Genomic DNA, 22,057 nt, shown 5'->3' with positions numbered 1-22,057 from the left:
ACAAACACAGGCAGAGAGAGCACTAGGAGGATCCCAGGCAGAGCAATGGTGGTTAACCTGGAATCATGAACCAGACATTCAATAGAAAGTCATTCATTTGCCCATTGTCACCATATACATGATATGTAATATCTGTCTGTCTATCTATCTATCTATCTATCTATCTATCTATCTATCTATCTATCTCCTGTGTGTGTGTGTGTGTGTGTGTGTGTGTATGTGTGTGTGTGTTTAAAATCAAGGAGGATCCAAGAGAATACTCAGTGGTATCAGATAATTTCATTACCATCTGTATTTTTCCCTACTTCATTTCATTTTCATTGAAATGTGTGTGTGTGTGTGTGTGTGTGTGTGTGTGTATGGATTCGGTTGTCCTCAAGGTTTTATATGTCTCTTCTCTACTAAGTGACTAATGGTTTTTTTTTCTTGTCAATCAGTCCCTTGTTGGTCAAGTGGCTGCAACTGTTGAGAATCGTTTTACTAAAACGTTGCCTGCCGGCAGAACTCTATGCGGTGCTTTTACAAGAGATTATCGTCACAATGTACTAAACTGTCAGGTATGACATATTAATTAATGAGTTTATTATCAAATTATAGAGCAGTACTTATATAACTGTTTTGCTGGGAATCTGCAAAACGCAAGCCCTTATAGAAATCATTTCACTGAATTCACAAAGAAAATGAAATTGCTCTAAGGAAAATTTAAGGTTGTTCTACTCTAAAAAGTAAGAACTAGGCTCACCATCTCTAAGGATATTCACATTGTGAACTGAAATTTCAAATATAAAGTTATGATATTTCATTATAACTTAGAGAGGGAGTCAAATAGATTTGACAAACCCAATGCATTACTAAATGACTATCCAACCTTGTCTTTCCATTCAAAGTTGCTAGGTCTTGTGAACAATATTTATACTTACATTATGATCTGAAATTTCAAATAGATTATGATATTTCAGTATAACTTAGAAAGGGATTCAAGTAGATTTAACAAACCCAATGCATTACTAAATGACTACCCAACCTTTTCTTTCCATTCAAAATTGCTAGTTCTTGTGAATGATATTTATGGATCCTCATAATAAAACCTTGTTTCAAAAAGATTGTGTGTTGATAGTGGACCCATCGATAGGTAAATCGTAGATTAAGATAGATTGTCTCCCTTATTGAATTCACAAAGTAGACATTTAAGACTAAACAAAATGTAAAACAGTCGTTACAGAGTAGAAGCTTTTTTTCATTTTCATTAATCCAAATGTTCATAAATGTAAAGACTTAAATGAAAAACGTCAAAGATGCAATGTTATCTTAATGAAACTGCTATCAGCAGCAGCATATTTTCTAGGTTCCTATTACTATGCCTGATATAAAATTAATGCTCCATAAAGTTAGCTACACTAATCATTCATATTTGTAGGTACTTATTACAGTGCCGGAATGTTTTGAAATCCTGTTGCTTGCTCCTCATCGCCAAAAATGGGTGGAAAGGATCAGATATGTTATATTTGATGAGGTAGGTTTGGTGTTAGTTCTGTGGTTGATGTTCTAGTCTGCATACACCCTATAATTTGTAATTTAAAGAATATAGGGCTTTTTCAATCATGGTAGTTAAGTTGTGCGTCAGCCAGGGTACCAATGGAAAACAGATTGCATATTCACGTTAGTATAATTTTTAGAAAAGTGTTTTTACTAAGGGGCTGTTTACAAAGGTTTGTACAAGGGAAACCACAAGGTAAGTGCAGTAATCCAGAATAGTACAAGCCTTTCAACCCTGTAAGGATGAAGGGAGAAGGAAGCATTATGAACCTTAACAGAAGAGAGATTCTATAGATATGTCTCTTTGAGAAGAACAGTGACCTTGGTGAAGAAATGCAGCTGGCCAAGGTTGACCTCTTAGGGAGAGAGAGAAAAAGAATAAAGACCTTGACCTCACTGTCTTCTCTCCTTCCCATTTCTTGCCTAGGCTTCCCACTGGCCAAACCCAGTAGAAGCTAGAGGGCTAAGGAGGCTGGGTGAGCCAATTCCCAAGGTCAGACTCATTGGCCAGAGAGGAAGGTGGCGAATGGTGTAGATCTGGAAGGACATAGCTATGTTATTATCAAAATGAATGGAAAGAACTGTAAATAGAATTCAAGCTTTGTATTTTGTTGCTTCAAGGAATTTTCAACTTAAAGGAAAACTAGGTGATAAACCTATGTAGTGAATCTACTCCTTTTTTGTGTGAAGTTGAGAGTTGGTAGACATGCTGTCATTCTGCTTTCTTTGTCCTGAAAGTAGTCTGTTTCCTTTTATGCATCAGGCTGTATTGTGTGTTGCTGACTTTGAACATTCCCGTTTTAAGGGAAAACAAAACAAAACAAAACCCTTGATCTTTATGATCTAGAACCTTGGATTGTGGTCTCATCTCAAAATGCCTAAGCACAATAATGTTAAAACATGGGTAATGAGGCTGGGCGTGGTGGCTCATGCCTGTAAACCCAGTACTTTGGGAGGCTGAGGCGGGTGGATCACCTGAGGTCAGGAGTTCGGGACCAGCCTGACCAACATGGTGAAACCCCGTCTCTACTACAAATACAAAAATTATCCAGGCATGGTGGCATGCTCCCATAATCTCAGCTATTCGGGAGACTGAGGCAGGAAAATCACTTGAACCCGGGAGGCAGAGGTTGCAGTGAGCCAAGATCACACCACTGCACTTCAGCCTGGGCAATAATAGTGAAACTCCATCTCAAAACAAAAAACAAAATGTGGGTAACTTTGGTTTTCTGATTTATACATGCACAAAACTTGATTGTAAGAAGGCTTTAAAAATTGTTTATTCTAGAAAGTTCAGAGAAATTGCCTGCTGATACAAAATATAAGATTAGCATTTGGTAAAGTGGGCGATTATCTGACTAGATCAAAGTCAGAAGGGATATGAAAATATTCTTCTTTATGTATTTATTACTAGCCTTGATTGGTAAGTCTTTCCAGCTGAGACCCAATTGTCACGATGTATTCTGTTTAAGACCAAAATTTGGACCTCCTCTCTAAGTCTTAATTTGCATTATTTAACCAAAGAGAATTGATTCATTCATTCAACAGATATTAATTGAGTACCTACTCTGTGCTAGACACTGTGCTTTCTCCCTGATATGCCAGTACTGACCTTGTGGTTTAGTGAAGGGGAGAGCAATTAAATAAGTAAATGTACCAATGAAAATATAAGTAAACATTGTGATACAAACTCTGAAGAAAAAAAAATCAGTCAGTTTTCACCAAGATAATAGCAAAATGGGAAGTAAGAACAACAACTTTGGAGCAGGTACTCAGGGAAGGTGTTTCTGAGGCAATGACCTTCAGCTGGGCTTTGCAGGGATAAGCAGGAATGGTCAGCTAAGAGGTGGATGAGGATTTTAAGTAGCAGGGTCGTATATGTGAAGGCCCTCAGGTGGAACACGTGTGTTCAAGGTATGAAAAGAAGGCCAGTATGTTGGGAGCAGAGTGCATGGCGGGGAAAGTGGCCTGAGATGGGGTTGGAAAGGTGGGAAGAAACCAGATCATGCAGGAAGTTACACTTCCAGTTAAGCAGCTTGTGGTTTACTGTAAATGCATTGGGAGGACAGTGTAGGGATTTAATTAGGTATGTAGCCTAATTTGATTTTTGTTTAATAATACCATTAGGGCTATGATGTGAAGAAAGTATAGAGAAAGAGTGGAAGCTAAGAGAAAAATCAGAAGGCTGTTGTAGAAAGCCAGGTGATGGTGGCTTCAATGACAACAAAAAATGGAGAGAAAAACATAGCTTCAAAATAGATTTTTGGAATTGGAATCTGTAGGAATTAATAATGGTTTAGATATGGAGATTGGAGACAGTTAAGTGTCATGATGTCTATTGTCTGAATTTATCACCATTCACTTTATTTAGGTTAGGTCATTTATAGGAAACTGGAAAAATATGCATGATGATTTTATGCTTCTATTTTTTATTTACGATTTTGACATCAACTTTTCAACTGATTTTTTTTTCTTTACTAGGTCCATTATCTTGGCAGAGAAGTTGGAGCAAAATTTTGGGAGCTCCTCCTTGTCATTATTCGATGTCCCTTTTTGGTTCTTTCAGCTACCATAAATAACCCAAATCTTCTCACCAAGTAGGTATAGGTAAAAAGAGTAGTTGTTATATATTCAGTGGTTGAATTATATACTGTCTATATGGTCTGAAGTCTTTAAGGTTTTTTCTATAATAACTTTCAAATAAATTTATTACCCAATCTTTGAAACGTCAGTAGTCTTGCTTTGTTGCCCAGGCTGGCCTTAAACTCCTGGGCTGAAGGAGTCCTCCCACCTCAGCCTCCTGAGTAGCTGGGACCACAGGTGCACATTATCATGTCTGGCTTTCTCAAATTTTTTTGAAGATATATTTCCTGGAAGTTAAAGAAGGAAAACATCTTCTCCAAAGAAAATCAAGGTCTCCCATAGCCAGATCTGAAATTGTGTAGGAAAATTTCTAAAAATTTTCAAATAAATGTCATCTGAAGTAAGAGAGAGAATTGTATCCCCCTTTCTTTGTCCTTATCCAATAATTAAAGCTAAAATGGAAATAACTGGGACACAGTCATTGATCTTGCAGATGACAATCATAAGAACAACAAAGCATTATATGAACATCAAGTATTGTTTTGTTACCAGACTTGATTTTTCCTAGTAACAGCAACAGTGGTAGTAACAGCAACACTGGTAACAAACACATAGTGCTTTCTATGTGGCAGGTATATTAACTCATTCAAGCCATACAACACCCTTATGAGAAAGATACTTTCGTTATCTTCTATGTTATGATGGAGAAATGGAGGCATAGAGAAGCTGAGGAATTTGCCCAAAGTCCACAGCTCTGAAGTAAACTCAGGTGGTTTAAATTGAGAGGGCATGCTCTAAATTTTTTAACTTGTGAAATTTTCTTTGTTTAAAATATCCAAGTTCTTGATAAATACTTCTGTATTTTATTTAAATTATATGCATGTTTATTCTGTAAGGTGGCTGCAATCAGTAAAACAGTACTGGAAACAGGCAGACAAGATTATGGAAGAGAAATTTATTTCTGAAAAACAGGCTGACAAATGTCTCAACTTTCTCCAAGACAATTCATATAAAAATCAATCATATGAAGTTAGACTTGGTAAGCTTTTTTTTATGTTTTACTCTATATTTTTATATTTTACTATAAAGCTTTTTATAGGGATTTTTGTGTTTTAAATCCATATTCTAATAATTGTATGTCCATTAATTTGGATATTCTTGCTCTTCATATCTAGTACTCTGTGGAGAGAGATACAATGATTTAGAGAAGCATATATGTTCAGTAAAACATGATGATGTTTATTTTGATCATTTTCATCCCTGTGCTGCGCTAACGACAGATATTGTAAGTATAAAAGTGTATTTGTCCTGTTAGTGGAATTTTTAGTGTATATCGCAACTGGAAAGGGACTCAATCTTCATAGAATTGCAGCATGTATAGATAATCTTTTTCTTTTTTTACCGATTCTTTTATTTTATTCATTTATTTTTTAAATTTAATACATTTTTTATTTTTAATTTTGTGGGCATCTAAAGTAGCTGTATATATGGGGCACATGAGATATTTTGATACAGACATGCAATGCATAATAACCACGTCAGACTAAATGAGGTATGTATCCACTACCTCAAGCATTTATTCTTTAATGGATACACAATGGTAATTATGTATCCATTACCTCAAGCATAATAACCACATCAGACTAAATGAGGTATGTATCCATTACCTTAAGCACAATCCAATTCTACTCTTTTAGTTATTTTAAAATATACAATAAATTACTGTTAGCTATAATCACTCTGTTGTGCTATCACATACTAGATCTTATTTATTCTATCTACTTTTGTGCTCATTAACCATTCCCTCTTCCACCCAACCCACTGTCTTTGCTAGCCTCTGGTAACCATCATTCTACTCTCTGTCTCCACGCATTCCATTGTTTTAATTTTTAGCTCCCACAGATAAGTTAGAACATGTGAAGTTTTTCTTTCTGTGCCTGGCTTATTTCATTTAACATAGTGACAATTCTATCTATGTTGTTGCAAATGATAGGATCTGATTTTTTTTTATGGCTGAATGGTATTCCACTGTATTTAAGTGCCACATTTTCTTTATTCATTAATTTGTTGATGGGCACTTAGGTTTCTTCCAAATCTTGGCTATTGTGAATGGCGCTGCAATAAACATGAGAGTCCGGATACCTCTTTGATATACTGATTTCCTTTTTTTTAAGTATATACATAGCAGTGGTATTGCTGGATCATAAGGTAGCTCTAGTTTTAGTTTTTTGACTTTTTGTTGTTTCTATTAATATCTTATTGTATTGTCTGTCTTGAAAAGTTGCTGTGGCTGTAATTTGTGATAGGTTCATTTTTTTGTCTTTCTACTGAAGATATACTCATATCACAATTACAATGTTATAATATTCTGTGTTTTTCTGTGTACTTACTAGTAAGTTTTTTTACCTTCAGATGGTTTCTTAATGCTCATTAACATCCTTTTATTTCCCACTGAAGAACTCCCTTTAGCACTTCTTGTAGGACAGGTGTTGCTGAAATCTCTTAGCTTTTGTCTGAGGAAGTCTTTATTTCTCCTTCATGTCTGAAGGATATTTTCACTGGATATACTATCCCATGATAAAAGATTTTTTCCTTCAGCCCTTTATGTCATGCCACTCTCTTCTGGCCTGTGAGGTTTCCACTGAGAAGTCTGCTGCCAGACATATAGGAGCACCATTGTGTTATTTGTTTCTTTTCTCTTGCTGCTTTTAGGATCCTTTCTTTATTCTTGACCTTTGGGAGTATGATTATTAAATGTCTTGAGATAGTCTTCTTTGGGTTAAATCTGCTTGGTGTTCTATATCTTCTTGTATATGAGTATTGGTATATTTCTCTAGGTTTGGGAAGTTTTCTGTTATTATCCCTTTGAATAAACTTTCTCCTCACTCTAGGTGTTTTAAGCCCCTTTAAGGCCAATAAATCTTAGATTTGCCCTTTTGAGGCTATTTTCTATATCTTACAGGAATGCTTTTATCATTTTTAATTCTCTTTTCTTTTTTCTCTTCTGACTATATATTTTCAAATAGCCTTTCTTCAGGCTCACTAATGCTCACTTCTGCTTGATTAATTTTGCTATCAAGAGACTCTGGTGGATTCTTCAGTATGTCAGCTTTTGCTTGATTCTTTTTAATTATTTCAATATCTTTGTTAAATTTATCTAATAGGGTCCTGATATCATTCTATTGATATTATATATCACATTGATTTGTGTATGTAGAACCATCCCTACATTGCTGTGATAAATCCCATGTGGCCATAATGAAATATCTTTTAAATGTGTTGTTTAACTCAGTTCACTAGCATTTTGTTGAGGAGTTTTGCATTAATATTCATCAGGGATATTGGCCTGTAGTTTTCTTTTTTTAATGTGTCTTTGCCTTGTTTTGATATCAGGGTAATACTGGCTTTTTGAGTTTCCTCAAAACAGCTATTTTAAATTATCAGCCTGAAAAGTCACATATCTTTGTCTTTCCATAATTGGTTCCTGGTACCTTATTTAGTTCATTAGGTGAGGTCATATTTTCCTGGATGGTCTTGATGCTTGTGGATATTCATTGATGCTTAGACATTAAGTAGTTAGGCATTTATTGTAGTCTTCACAGTCTGGGCTTATTTGTACTTGTCCTTGAGAAGGTTTCCCAGGTATTTGGAGGGACTTGGATGTTGTGATCTAAGATTTTGGTCACTGCAGCCATTATCTGCACTGGGGGGCACCCCAAGCTCAGTGAGGCTGTGGCTCTTGCAGTCTCATAGAGGAACCACTTTGGTGATTTGGATAAGATCCTGAATAATTCTCTGGATTATCAAAGACTTTAGTTTTCTTCCCTTACTGTCTCCCAAACAAATGGAATCTTTTTCTCTGTGTTGAGCTGCCTGGAGCTGGGAAGAGAAAGCAACATAGCATCCCTGTGGTCTCCACTGCAGAGACTGCACTGAGTTAGAATGGAATCAAGCACAGCACTAGGTATTGCCCTAGGCTTACAATAATCATTGTCTGGCTACTGCCAATTTTCATTCAAGGCCTGAGGACTCTGCAATCAGTAGGTGGTGAAGCCAGCCAGGCTGGTGTCCTTTTCTTCAAGGTGGCGGGTTCCCCGGATCTCACGTGGGTCCAGAGATGTTGTTTGGGATCCAGGGCTTGGAGTCAGGATCTATCTACTCTTCCCTTTTTTTTTCCCACAAGTAGAGGAGTCTCTCTCTGTGACCACCAGCGGCCCTGGCCCATGGTGAGTTTTTCCTGGCTACTGCTAATCTTCACTCAAGGCCCAAGGCCTCTTCAGTCAGCTTATGGTGAATGCTACAAGGCCTGGGTCTCTCCCTTCAGGCCAACAGGCTCTTCTCTGGCCCAGGGTAGGTTCAGAGATGCCATCCAAGAGCCAGGGCCTACACTTGGGGACCCCAAGAGCCTGCTCAGTGCTCTACTCCACTGTGCCTGAGTTGGCATCTGAGCTGCAAGACAAAGTCCCATTTACTCTTCCCTCTCTTTTCTTCAAGCAGAAGTAGTCTCTCCCCATAGCCACCACAGCTAGGAAGGTGCTGGGTCATATCTGAAGCCAGCATGCCTCAGAGTATCACCCCAGGCACACGGCCACGTACTACCTAGCTACGACTGCTGCTTATTCAGGGCCCAAGCGCTCTTTATTCAGCGGGTGATGAATCCTGCCAAATCTGGGTCCATCTTTTCAAGGCAGCAGGTTTCAGCATGTGTCTAGAAAGGTCTGGGAGCGAGGGCCTGGAATGGGGGCCTCATGACTTTGCTCAGTGCTCTATCCTACTGTGGCTAAGCTGGTGTCCAAGTTTGAAGACAAAGTCGTCTTTACTCTTCCCTCTCCTCTCAGCAAGCAGAAGGGAGGAGTTTTGCTCAGAGCTGCGAGCTGCACTGCTTAGGGTTGGGGGAGGGATGATGCAATCACTCCCTAGCTCTCCTCAGCTGGTGTCTCAGTAGATTGCATACACCCCAAGTCCATAGGCTCTGAGCCCAGCACAGCACCATGACTTGCCCAGGAATTGTAGTCCTTGTGGCCTAGGCTGCTTTTCAAGTTTATTTAGGACCCTCGGGCACTTTAACCCCCAGTGATGAGCTTGCCAGTTTCAGAATTACCCATCCTGGAAGTCAGGTTTCGACTGCTGGGATGGGCAGTTCTCCTCTGGGTCAGGCTAGTCTAAATGCTCCCTCCACTGGTGCCAGCTGAGTTCTGCCTGGTGTTGCTTTTCGCTGTGACAGGGTAACACTGAATTCTAATGCAAAGTCCCAGTCACCATGCTTTCCCTCTTCCAAGTGCACAGACTCTCTCTGCATGCCATGTGGCCACTGCTGGAGGATGTGGGATGGGTGGCATTGGCAGGTCGACACTGTCTTTCCTGCCCTCTTCAGTGTCTCCTTCAGTGATACAGAGTTAAAACCAGATACTGTGATCACTTACCTGATTTTTGGTTCTTATAAAGGTGCCTTTTGTGTGCATAGTTGTTCAATTTGGAGTTCCTGTAGGGGCTGATGCTCACAGGAGGCTTCTATTAGGCCATCTTTACAGATAATCTTAACCTCAGGTACACGGACATCAAGGATGGACTTCGTAGAAAAGTGAAAAACCCCTAAAAATTGTGTGTGTATACATTCTTCTAGCTTTCATTAGATCCTCAAAGTCGTTTGGGACACCCAAAGTTTAATAACTGGAGAGGAAGTAATGGAGAGTTCTAATTCGGGTTCTTTGGTTAGTTTATTCCTTTTCTTTATTTACAGACATTATCCTTTCCTATTTACGGCTTCTTAGTATCTATTTCCGTCTTCTACTTCTCTGTGACTAACAGTGCTGCCACAACTGTATTGGCAGTCCTCATTCATGTCCGAAGTTCCTATTACCAAATGATCTGAACAGGGAAGAGACATTTCCTACCAACATAAAAATCGGAACATGACTTTTTTCATGGTGGATTGAGAAGATGAAGTTTTCGGAGATCTCACTTGAGGCACTGGATTATGAGTGTGGGAAGATATTAATTTCTCTTGCTATTCTCTCCTCTTTTTCCATCCTATCTCTGTTATTAAATTATATAGGTTCAAGTTGCCTTGTGAAGATATAATGACATTAGCCAATAGTTGGTCCTTTTTTATTACTTTATATCCAAAATTATGCTGTTCCATTTATCTTCCTAAAACATAATTCTGATCCTGTCCTTATTCTACTCAAAAGTCTTCAATGTTTCTCCACTGGAAATAAATTTCAGACTTTGTAGCCTGGCATTCAAATCTTCTATAACTTAGACTTTCCTCAGCTTTTCACTCAAACCCTGGATGTAGCTTACCCAAAGGGTTCATGCTGTGTACTATACCTGGAATGCTTCATTCCAGATGCCAAACTCTAAGTTTCCAGATTCTATTCGTCTTCCATGTCTTTGCTAATGTGAGATTTTTTTTTTCCAGAAGTCTTTCTATGATCTCTTCACATGGAATTAATCTTCTTTTCTGATAATATATAACTTATTATTTGTACTTTTTAAATGACACCAATTATGTTTAGCCTGCTGTTATAATTTTTTGCTTTCATGTCTTCTTTTTCTTATTAAATTATAAAATTGTTAATGAAAAATTTTGCACTTTTTCACCCCTGGATTACCTTATAGCTAGCTCATAGTGCCATATACACAAAAGTTGCTCAGTAAATATTTGTGGAATGATGATTGCAAAGATGTGTTGAGAATTTACGTGGCAGGCACTTGTTAATATTTATATGTATTTCTCTTTTAACCTTCACAACATCTTTATAATAAATGTACTATAATTATTCCCAACTTACAGATGAGGAAAAAGAGGGCTAGTGAGGTTGTTTAACTAGTCCAAGGACTCAGTTAGTAATTGTCAGACTATGGTACAAACTCAGAAGTTCTGACCCCAAAGCCTAATGTTCTTAATCATAGTGTTATACTAAATAATTTGTGGATCGAATGCACGAGTAAGGAATTAAATGGAAATTACTTCATAGATTCTGAGCTATGGTGATTAAGGACATGTAAAACTCACTTAAAGTGATTCTGTCTTCCAGAAATTTTCAAACATAATTTTATTATGTAGTTTTTTCTTGGCTTTGCAATGACTCATTCCAAATGGCATTTCTGTCCCTATCCCTCCCTATTTCTCTGACTCTGTGCTTAGGGAATAGATATATGATAAGCATACATCACTCTTTAAGCCTTCCAATTATATTTTGATATCTTCAGCATTGAATTTTCAGCAAGTTTTTAGTTGCATAGTATTTTATAATTTTTTAATGGTTTACTCTGCTTAGAGTGATTTAAGGTAAGTTACCTTTAAGCATTTGTGAGTACAGTGGCCTGGAGTTCTTGGTAAGATCATCATTTTGGCCATGTGCCTTCGTCTATTCTCAGTAGCTATTAATGGAGTAATTGGAAAGCAACAGAACCATTACAGTGTGTTCTGACCCTGTATGACTTCTGCAGAGCTGTGCTGTTGTATGAATCTTCTCAGCTCTTTACTCTGTGATACTTTACTTTTGTAAAGTAACTAGACAACTAGAGAGACATGCTTTTTAAAATGCTTAGACAACTGGTTAAATTTGTGAGGTGTGCATTTATATAAGACCTTTCTTCGTGCTCCTAAGATAGCAATGACAACAGCAAGATGGTCTATCCAAATGAGTATAGTATTCATGAGATTACACTGAAATTGTTCAATCATGAGGGGAAGCAGAATACATTGAAGCAACAGGAGAAGAATGTAAAGGAACCTTCTAACCTTGGATTTATTCTCTGTAACACTCATGGAAATAGCTTTGGGAAGGAAGGCATGGGAACAGGATGAGTGAGCTGGCTTTAATCCAGCTGTGGTGAGGGATCACTGCAATCCATATATGGCTTGTTCCTGGGCTAAGGGAAGTGCTGCACAGCCTTCCTACGAATTATGCTGCCGTAAAAGAACAGCTGCTCAGTGCCCGAAGAGGCTGTCGGCACCAGGCAGTCCTCGAAAGAACTACTGTCTGTCTCTTTCTGTGTAGTTCTGATAAATGCTTAGTATGTAACTTTTTTACTTATTTTTTGTTCATTTTAATTTTTTTTCAAAAGGAGCATTGTGGTATGATATGCTTTTGTTTATGAATGAAGAAGTACAAACCGATATAACCATATAATGATCTTTTATATATTGTCTTTCTATATAATTTTATGTATTATCTAGGCCAGCTTAAGAGAAACCAGCTAATTACATGTTGTGCAGAGGAGAACAATTGAATTGAATATATCCTTTTAGTGATACAGTTGACAAACTGATGAAAAAGAATACCTGAAAGTTAATAATCAGTCACTATGATGGATGGGATACTCAAAAAGAGTCAGGCATTTTAACAGCATATTGTATACATTATATCATTTAATCCTCACAACAAATCTGGGGTGTAAGGATAATTATTCCCATTTTAGAGACGGCAAACCAAGGCATTCATAAAGGAAGGGAGATGCTTTGAAAATGAATCACTATTATTCTAGAGACCAAAATAGAAGCATAGCATTAGTATGTACTTGATAATTCTTAGAAAACTAATTACTTAAGTCAAGAATGGCTTCATTTATAGACAGAATATTTGGTCACCTGCAAGATGCAGTTTATGAGATACTGAAATCCTCACCTTATGAGATAATGAATACAGTTACTAGTGTGTTCAAATGAAGTCCCTGCCAACTAGCTAGCTTCATAAATTCAATCTGAGAATTGCTAAATGATGATTCTTTATATTTATGTTGCATAACATAGAATAAAAAGAAAACCTTGCTATATTAACCTCTTGAATCTCACCACAATCTTGAAGACAAGCAATGAAGACATTGTCATTCTCATATTATAGACAAGAAAAACAGAACCCCAGGGAGTAGTGATTAGAGCTGTGATTAGAACCCAGCTGTGCGGTACAGTCCATCAAATAGCCTTTCTTTGCTTTCTGAACTCTATCTTTGGAGTGGCTCCTTTAACCCAGTATTTCCAATCTTCTAGAAACCAGTAATAGGCATTTTTTAAAGGAAGGGTTCCTTCCTCAAGTATATTTGGGAGAAGTGTGATATCCTGTCCCTTTCTTAGAGATTCACAGTACACATGAACATAACAGAAACCTTGACATAAAGATACTTGGTTAACTTGCTTAATAGGGCCTTTCCCATAGTTACTCATCTTTAATTTTTTTCTTGGTGTTACGGTTTAGATGTTACTTTATCCCTTTTGTACATAATGGATTCGAAGAAGTGGTGATTGAAGCCAAAAGAGTATAGAACACAAAGGCTATGAGGACAGGATTTGTTCTTGTACCCTACATGGTGCTTTGCACACAACTAACAGCAACAGTATTTGTGAGAGAAAAAGTAGTGTATGAGTTCTAAAGGCTTCAGACAGAAGCTGATCAGCAACCAGGGTAACCATCAGGTAGAAATTTCTTTTGAGTATCTGAAGGTTGTCTGAGGGTCTTTGCCCTTATAAACTTGATCTGGCTCTTGCACTGGATCTCTAGGGGCAAAGCTTTGTCCCTTTTTACATGGCTTGGTACCCATAAAATCATCTTCATCACTAAACACATTTTAATGTCTGTTTAAAAGGGATATTTCAAAAAGAAAGGTATATTTTTTGTCTAAACTGAGGCTATTCTGTAAGAGCTCATATTTTCCAACCACCCAGTACCCTCACTGGCATTCTAAGGAAGTTTCATAGAGCAGTGTTAGTTTATTATCTAGTGCAAATAGTCTCAGGAAATAGTACTGAAACTTATTAGTGGATTTTGAAGTTTTCCATTTCAGCAGGTTAGGGATGCTACTTTGTTAAGACTTTATTAACAGATCCTTGCAGAGGTGAAATATTACAGTTGATTGCCTTTTAATGTCCCTGGATTCACAGGTAAAGACTTGAGGGTTTAGTCATGAAAGATAAAATAAAAGAAATATAAACATTGTAATTTTATTTCTTCATCCATCCATTAATTTGTTTATTCACAGATTGAAAAGTATGGATTCCCACCTGATCTTACCCTCACCCCTCAAGAAAGCATCCAGCTTTATGATACCATGGCTCAAGTCTGGGAAACTTGGCCCAGGGCTCAGGTAAATATAGAAATATATATTCACCAAAATGAACTTTAGTTAATGCTATTCCAGAATATAGCAAAATTACTCTACAGGTAAGCACACTTATTCTCTCTACTTGGTTGATGCTGCTATTTTGAAATAATCAGTTATTTTTTCTTATTTTCAGCCATTCTTTGTGACTTTATTATTGTATGTAGCATGGAATATTCTGTAATTCTCAAAAATATGTCTTCTTTTAGCTTTTGGGATACCATACTACTTTAATTGTGTTTTTGGACTTATATTCCTCTATTCTCTTCTCTGTTGGTTTTCATCTTTTCATCAGCTGTGCCCTGTATTCTTTCTTTTGAAGAGTTCACCCATCATCATAGGTTTATGTGTTAGAAATTATTGGGAGGTAAAAAGATGTTCAACAGCCTCTGCCCTCAAGGAGTTTGCAATTTTGTTAAGGAGACAAGTAAACTTAAATACATCATTGTATTTTTCTTACTATAGATTGCATAGCTTAGCTTAATTTTGTGATAATTTTCCCCGCAAGGAATTGTGTCCAGAGGAATTCATTCTTTTTAAGAATAAAATAGTCATTAAGAAGTTGGATGCTAGAAAATATGAAGAAAACTTAAAGGCAGAATTGACAAATTGGATTAAAAATGGCCAAGTGAAGAAGGTAATTTTCACACTTTCTTGGACAAAGTTTCACTTAATTGTTAATTGTTTGGAGTTGCATAATAATTTAGCCAATAAATGTTTTGTAATCTTTTTATTCCAATTTTGGTTTTAGTAATTCCATTTAAACATGTTATCCAGTGAGTATGAGATAGAATAAAGGAGGAGGGAAATGGTTTCATTTCTTAGCTCAGTGACCTTTAAAACATGCACCATAGGCTTTTGGTTTCTTCAGGTAACAGCTACAAACAGCTAAAAACGAAGAACCTTTAACTTTAACAGGAGAACCAATGTTGCCGAGGCTTTCACAGAAGAGGGACTGGCTCCAGAGGAATGATAGTGGAGATCAGGAATTAGTACAGGGGCTAATCTAAGAAAGTTTTGTGCAAATAAAAATAAATTATTTAAAAATAACCAATTTCTGAAACTCATGTACATGATGATAAATGAGAAAATATAAATATACCTGAAAGAGGCTCAGGCAAATTTATAGATGACAGACTCGTAGGTGGCTATGCTGAGAAGCAAAGATATCTTTGAGCATAACATTGATGCATCTTTGGTTCTAGTTTGGTGACTGTCATGTTTATTTGCATTTTTCACTCTGGTGGTGAAAGAAATAAAGATAAAAATGGTATTGGTTGGCTGGGAGTGGTGGCTCACACCTATAATCCTAGCACTTTGGGAAGCTGAGGCGAGTGGATCACTTGAGGCCAGAAGCTTGTGACCAGCCTGGCCAACATGGTGAAATCCTGTCTCTAAAAAAATACAAAAATTAGCCAGGTGTGGTGGCGCATGCCTGTAATCCTAGCTACTCTGGAGATTGAAGTGGAAGAATCACTTGAGCCTGGGAGGCAGAGGTTGCAGTGAGCCGAGATCATGCCACTGTACTCCAGTCTGGGCAACAGAGGGAGACTCATCTTCAAAAAAAAAAAAAATGATACTGATGTTAGGAAATATTGCAAATAATTTAGCCTGTTTGGCACAGAATGCTGTGTTCCATTAAATGTTAATCAGGGGAAAACTGAATACCAAGGATGTCCCTATTTGCCACCCCCCAAATGATAATTAAACTGGAAAATAACTTTGTCAAGAAAATTATTCATGATAGCCATAACTATTTCATCAAAGATTTTCCATTGTATATTATGTAAAGGAATTTAATGTTAATTTTCCTGATGTAAAATAACATTTATTTTTTCTGATTAAAAAAGAAGTAGATGCTGTTTATAAAAAAATTATCAAATATGGAATAGTAGGATAAAAGTTACTATCCACAATTTCAACAATATCTGAGGTGAACAACTTATTACACTTCTATTGGTCATTGTATTTTGTGACTCACTTATCTCTTGAATTTTCAGTTAAGCATGATAAACATGTCTGTATACTATTACAAATTATTGGTAGACATAGTTAAAACTTTTTCTTTTTAATTTTAAGAGGTTCTTTTCCATTATAGGTTTTATATACTCCTTAACATATTTGGCAGCTATTTTGTTATCTAATAACTGGAGAAACCCTTTGTCACTCTTCCTGCAACAGTTGAAACAGCAACATTTTATGAACATCCTTATCCTACTGACTTATTTGTAGTACCTACAAAATATCATATATTATATTTTATATCTTTTATTATCTATTCTTTAGTATAAAGATGTCTGTGACTCTGTTGACTTTTACCACTACTTGATAATATTAAAGGACTATTTTAAAAACCCACCCAAAACTATATATGAAAAATTATTCTAATTTTAGACAACAAAATAATTCCTTTCTTTCTTCTGTTTCCACAAATTCTTTTTTTTTTTTTTTTAAATAATTTTAACTTACTGTTGTAGGTCAAAAGAGTACTGAAGAACCTTAGTCCGGATTCATTGTCTAGTTCAAAAGATATGGTGAAAATGTTTCCTCTTCTTGTTGAAAAGTTAAGACAAATGGATAAGTTGCCTGCAATATTTTTTTTGTAAGTAACTGAAACTTAATTTATCTTTGTTTATATGTGAGAATTTTTTGTTTGGTTTTGTTTTCAATTAGTCTCATTTATATATAGTGGTTAGAAGTAACCCTACTTTTACCATTTTGTTGCATTTTAGAAAAATAATATAGATTTTATTTTTAAAGAAATGGGTCAGTCTTCTAGGTCAATCCTTATAAAATTTTTCATCTTATTACCCTCTTACTTCCTTGACTTTTGATTTTTAAAAAGGTTTTCAGCTTTCCTAAATGTTTTTTTGTAAGCAACTATCATTAACTTTAGAAATGTTCCTTTAGGAACTAAATTGCATTTTTCATGTACAGATGTAAAACACATAAAGCATTCATAATTTATTGAATGTTTGGTTTTTAATTTATAGCTAAGAAAACTAAGCCCAGAGGCTTTCCTTGATATGGTGTGGTATAATAAAAAGACCTTGAGTGGTATTTAGCATCTCTCTTTGATTAAGAGAACCGAAGTGGGACACATTAAGTGGGTAACACTGTGTACCCTGGACCCACTCTAATAATCAGAACCAAAAAACTTATTTAGCCCAGAGAATTTTAAATTATTTTAACTACGAAAATTTGCATAAAATAAATTCCCAGGACCTTGATCCAATGGTAATGTGAAATTGTTTACAAAGACAAACACACAAACACATAGGTGTGTAGATACATTAAATGGTAGCACTAAGCCACATGTGTTCTGTTACGCATCCGAAGTCTGTGCTGGTGGTCAGTAACCAAAAGATGATGATAAGAGAAATTAAAGAGTAGTACGACTGAAGTCACAAATGTGGGGAATTACAAGAAAATTTCTTCTTCTTTTGTACTTGGTCCAGAGTAAACAAATGAGGTATTCTGCCAACATGTTATAACATCTATCTAGATTACTTTCCAGTGTGGTTCTGAATTTTAGTTAGAAACAAATGTACCCCTATATATCACTGAGGAATGGCTGAAAGTATGACTTTGGGATAGGAATCTGAACAGAAACAGGATTCATTATTTATACACTTACATGCATTTACTTTTTTAAAATAAACTATTTTTAAAAATAGACATTTTAAATGTTTGGGAACGAGATCTTTGCCAGCTTTAATGGAGTTTCCAGTTGTCTTGAAAATATGCTACAGAAATCTAGGTTGAGTCCACTGGTTTGTAGCTCTGGAACATTGAGAACTCTATGACAGTTGGTTTAGGCTCAAGCTGGGTCAACTTCCCTTCCTTAATCTGGACCCTAGAAAAAACACATGGTGCTGACAAGATGCATGATTAGTGACTGGTGCCCATGTAGAGGCGTAGTTAAGAGCGTATACTTTGGGTCAAATCTTAGCTTAAACTGCAGCTCTGCCCTCCTTTGGCTATGTGACTTCTGAAAATCTATTTAGCTTCTTGCAGCCTCATTTGAAAAATGGAGATAATAACTAATTCATTGGGTTGTGATATGGATTAAATGAAATAATTTATATAAAACACTTAACTAATCAGTAGAGAACATGACTGGTTGAGGCCCATTCACTAGAATTTTTTTTTTTTTTACACTGGACTCTTGTCATAGATTATCAGAGGGATTGAAAAAGGAAAATTAATTCTAGATGACCTAGGTTTGTTTGTGTTAAAGCAGTAAGAAGAATCATTTAATGCCGTCATTTAGAGTACTGTTTGCAACCAGTAATATGTGGGTGTTGCATATTAACTTGTATTACTGTGAACACGGAGGCAAATTTAGAAGTGCAGTTAGACATATAGCCTCTGCTTCAGTGAGCTGCAAGTGCACCACTGTACTCCAGTCTGGGCGACAGAGCAAGAGCCTGTCTCAAAAAAAAAAAAAAAAGCCTCTGAAGTTGAAGCTGAGTTGCCCGGGTTCTAATCTTAACCTGACCAGTTACTAGGCTGTGTGACCTTGAAGACATTTTAAAATTTCCTTTGGCATTTACTTCTTCATCTGCAAAACAGAGATAATATTACCTTCCTCATAACGTCATGGTAGAGATTAAATTAATTAATATATTGAAGCCACATAGAACAGTGCCTGGAACTTGGTCATTGTTTGCTATTATTATTTTTGCTTTTTTACATACCAGATCTTCTTACCATGCATAGTAGACTGTGACTTTCCTAGTCTTTGTTTCTTCAGTGTATTAATTTAATGCTGATCAGCTAAATAGGATTTCTTTTCGAAGTCTGTTTTCTAAACATGCTAGTAAATCCATGGCCTCACAAGTAATATTCGAAAAAATTCTATGGTGAACTCAGCCTAGAATGAGTGTTATATTACTGGACATTACATACATTGAGCCAAAACATTTTTTTCTAGCAAACTGTATGTCAAGATGATCATGGTAAATGGACATATGATATTGTCAAACTCCCTAAAGTATTTGAAGAGATTTATTCCGAGCCAAATATGAGTGACCATGGCCTGTGACACATCCTGCAGGAGATCCTGAGAACATGTGCCCAAGGGCTACAGCTTGGTTTTATACATTTTAGGGAGATATGAGACATTAATCAAATACATTTAACATATACCTTGGTTTGGTCCAGAAAGGCAGGACAACTCAAAGTTGGGGAGGGAGGCTTCCAGGTTACAGGTAGATTTAAAAATTTTCTGATTGGGAATTGGTTGAAATAGTTATCAACAGAAAGGGATGTCGGGGTTATGATAAGAGGTTGTGGAGACCAAAGTTTTACCAGGCACATGAAGCCTCCAGGTAGCTGGCTTCAGAGAGAATAGACTGTAAATGTTTCTTATCAGACTTAAGGTCTGCGTTGGTGTTAATGCTGGAGAGTATAGAGAGGTATGTTGAACCCCTGCTTCCCATCGGGGCTTAAACCAGTCTTTCAGTTTAAATTTTAGAGTGCCCTGGCCTAGGATGAAGTCTATTCAGATGATTGAGGGGCCTTATAATTTTATTTTTGGTTTACAATATGGATAGAAACACAGTCTTTTCAAAGCACTGTTTTCATTTGTTTTAAGGTTTAAGAATGATGATGTGGGAAAAAGAGCTGGAAGTGTGTGCACTTTTCTGGAGAAGACAGAGACAAAAAGCCATCCCCACACTGAATGTCATAGTTATGTCTTTGCAATAGATGAAGTACTTGAAAAAGTGAGGAAGACACAGAAAAGGATGTAAGTATTAATGTTTACTTAAACAAATTGGCCCCTGAAGACTTAAAATATTTACAAGACACTGTCAGAAATGTTTAGAGACCTGAGCCACAAAGAGGTTCTTGTTATTGCTTCACAGTTTTTGCAAATAGAGTAAATTTGGGTGGGAGGATGGGAGGAAGGGAATCCCTCTTATACATGTAGATGGATTTCATTTAGGAATTGGAGAGGTGGGACTACAGCCTGTAAGCCTAAGGATCAACTGGGCCTCCTAGGAGGCCCTCAGCCTACTTAACCGTAACCTGCATTCATGCCCTAGGCCACAACCTGGAGGTTTCCTGGTCTGTAGAACGCTTATTCACTATTGGTGGGAGTGTAAATTAGTTCAACCATTGTGGAAGATAGTGTGGTGATTCCTCAAAGACCAAAAGACAGAAATACCATTCAACCCAGCAATCCCATTGCTGGGCGTCTACCCAGAGGAATATAAATCATTCTGTTGTAAAGATACATGCATGCATATGTTCACTGAAGCACCATTCACAATAGCAAAGACATGGAATCAACGTAGATGCCCATCAATGAGAGACTGGATAAGGAAAATGTGGTACATGTACACCAAGGAATACTATGCAGCCATAAAAAAGAATGAGATTATGTCCTTTACAGGGACATTGATAGAGCTGTAGGCCATTATTCTTAGCAAACTAATGCAGGAACAGAAAACCAAATACTACATGTTCTCACTTATAAGTAGGAAGTAAATTATGAGAATACATGGACACATAGAGGGGAACAACACACACTGGGGCCTATCCGAGGGTGGAGGGTGGGAGGAAGAGGGAGAGAGAGGATCAGGAGAAATACCTAATAGGCACTAGGCTTAATACCTGGGTTATGAAATAATCTGTACAACAAACTCTCATGACCTAAGTTTACCTATATAACAAATCTGCACATGTACCATTGAACTTAAAATAAAACTTAAAAACAAAAGAATGGCCTATAGAATGAATTGCCATACCAATCGTATGCTTGGGGTAGGACTTCACTGCTGTGATTTTTTTTTTCCTTTCTCCCCAAGGTCTGATTAATTCTGACAGTTCCATGGTCAAAATATTTCTTCTCTCCTTGCCGTCCTCTCCATCCTTCACTTACTGGCTCTGCCTTGGTTCAGGTCCTTGCCATTTGTTATTTGGCATTCTTTGGAGTCTTTCTCATGTGTAATTTCTTGTTCCAGGTTCACCTGTTCCAATGTTATTGACATACAGGTGCTGGTCTGGTTGTTCTGTTATGGGATTCTGTTACGGGGTGTTGCTTTTCTGGCTGGAAACCTCTGTGGCCAATGGCACCCTTGCTGCACACAGCCAGGCATGCTAGCTGCAGAGGGGTGGGCAGCTCCAGGCACTGGCACGGGCACCAGCTTCCTGTGAGGCTGGGGCTGGACCAGGCGTACTGCAAGCAGCTTCCACGGCTGGCACTGGGGAACATGGTGGTGCCCAGAGATGCCAGGAACTGCAGAGCCCCAAAGAAGTTATCACAGCCATGGCTTGGGGAGCTCCTAGGTCTGGGCTCCCCGAAGGGCTGCAGCTCTTCTCTCCTTCTCTCTTCTCTCCAGCTTGTCACCCATAACGTGGCAAGCAAGGGGTGTGTTTCAGCCCTGTTTGTGTTACAGGTCTTTTAGCCCTGCCATTCAGTGGGTCCCAAGTTCTTGTCCTGTATCCAGGAAGAATGAGGTCCACAGACAAGTGGAGGGTAAGCAAGGTGAAGAAGAGCTTTATTGAGAAATGGAACAGCTCAGAGGAGACCTGCAGTGGGTAGCTTCTCTCTGCAGGTGGGATGTCCCATTGAGTGTTGAGCTCTTAGCAGAGAGGAGACCCTGGAGTGGGTTGCTCGTCTCTGCAGGCAGGTAATCCCATCAAGTGCTTAGCTCTCAGTGGAGAGAAGACCCTGGAGTGGGTCACTCCTCTTTGCAGTTGGTTGCCCTGTTGAGTGCTCAGCTTTTAGCAGAGATGAGGCCCTGGAGTGGGTAGCTCCCCTCCATAGCTGGTAATCCTGACATCTGGTCAGCTCTCAGCAGAGAGGAGACCCTGGAGTGGGTAG

At 37.5% G+C, this 22,057-nt stretch overlaps 1 protein-coding gene across 4 annotated transcripts in view; it reads left to right on the top strand.

The window, feature by feature from the left end:
- DDX60L (DExD/H-box 60 like) overlaps nucleotides 1-22,057 on the top strand; it is a 259,291-nt gene that overhangs the window by 195,209 nt on the left and 42,025 nt on the right. For all 4 annotated transcript variants that reach the window (XM_055111991.2, XM_063603978.1, XM_063603979.1 and 1 more), the window contains 9 exons: nucleotides 438-557; nucleotides 1,418-1,513; nucleotides 4,018-4,133; nucleotides 5,016-5,158; nucleotides 5,295-5,404; nucleotides 14,104-14,208; nucleotides 14,732-14,860; nucleotides 16,701-16,825; nucleotides 19,823-19,975. In XM_055111991.2, the coding sequence (XP_054967966.1) occupies nucleotides 438-557; nucleotides 1,418-1,513; nucleotides 4,018-4,133; nucleotides 5,016-5,158; nucleotides 5,295-5,404; nucleotides 14,104-14,208; nucleotides 14,732-14,860; nucleotides 16,701-16,825; nucleotides 19,823-19,975 (1,097 nt within the window). The remainder of the gene's footprint in view (nucleotides 1-437; nucleotides 558-1,417; nucleotides 1,514-4,017; nucleotides 4,134-5,015; nucleotides 5,159-5,294; nucleotides 5,405-14,103; nucleotides 14,209-14,731; nucleotides 14,861-16,700; nucleotides 16,826-19,822; nucleotides 19,976-22,057) is intronic.

The sequence above is a fragment of the Pan paniscus genome, chromosome 3, assembly GCF_029289425.2.
Source record: "Pan paniscus chromosome 3, NHGRI_mPanPan1-v2.0_pri, whole genome shotgun sequence".
Taxonomy (NCBI): Eukaryota; Metazoa; Chordata; class Mammalia; order Primates; family Hominidae; genus Pan; species Pan paniscus.
The sequence above is the reverse complement of the archived record's forward strand: the minus strand, read 5'-3'. Positions and strand labels throughout refer to the sequence as shown.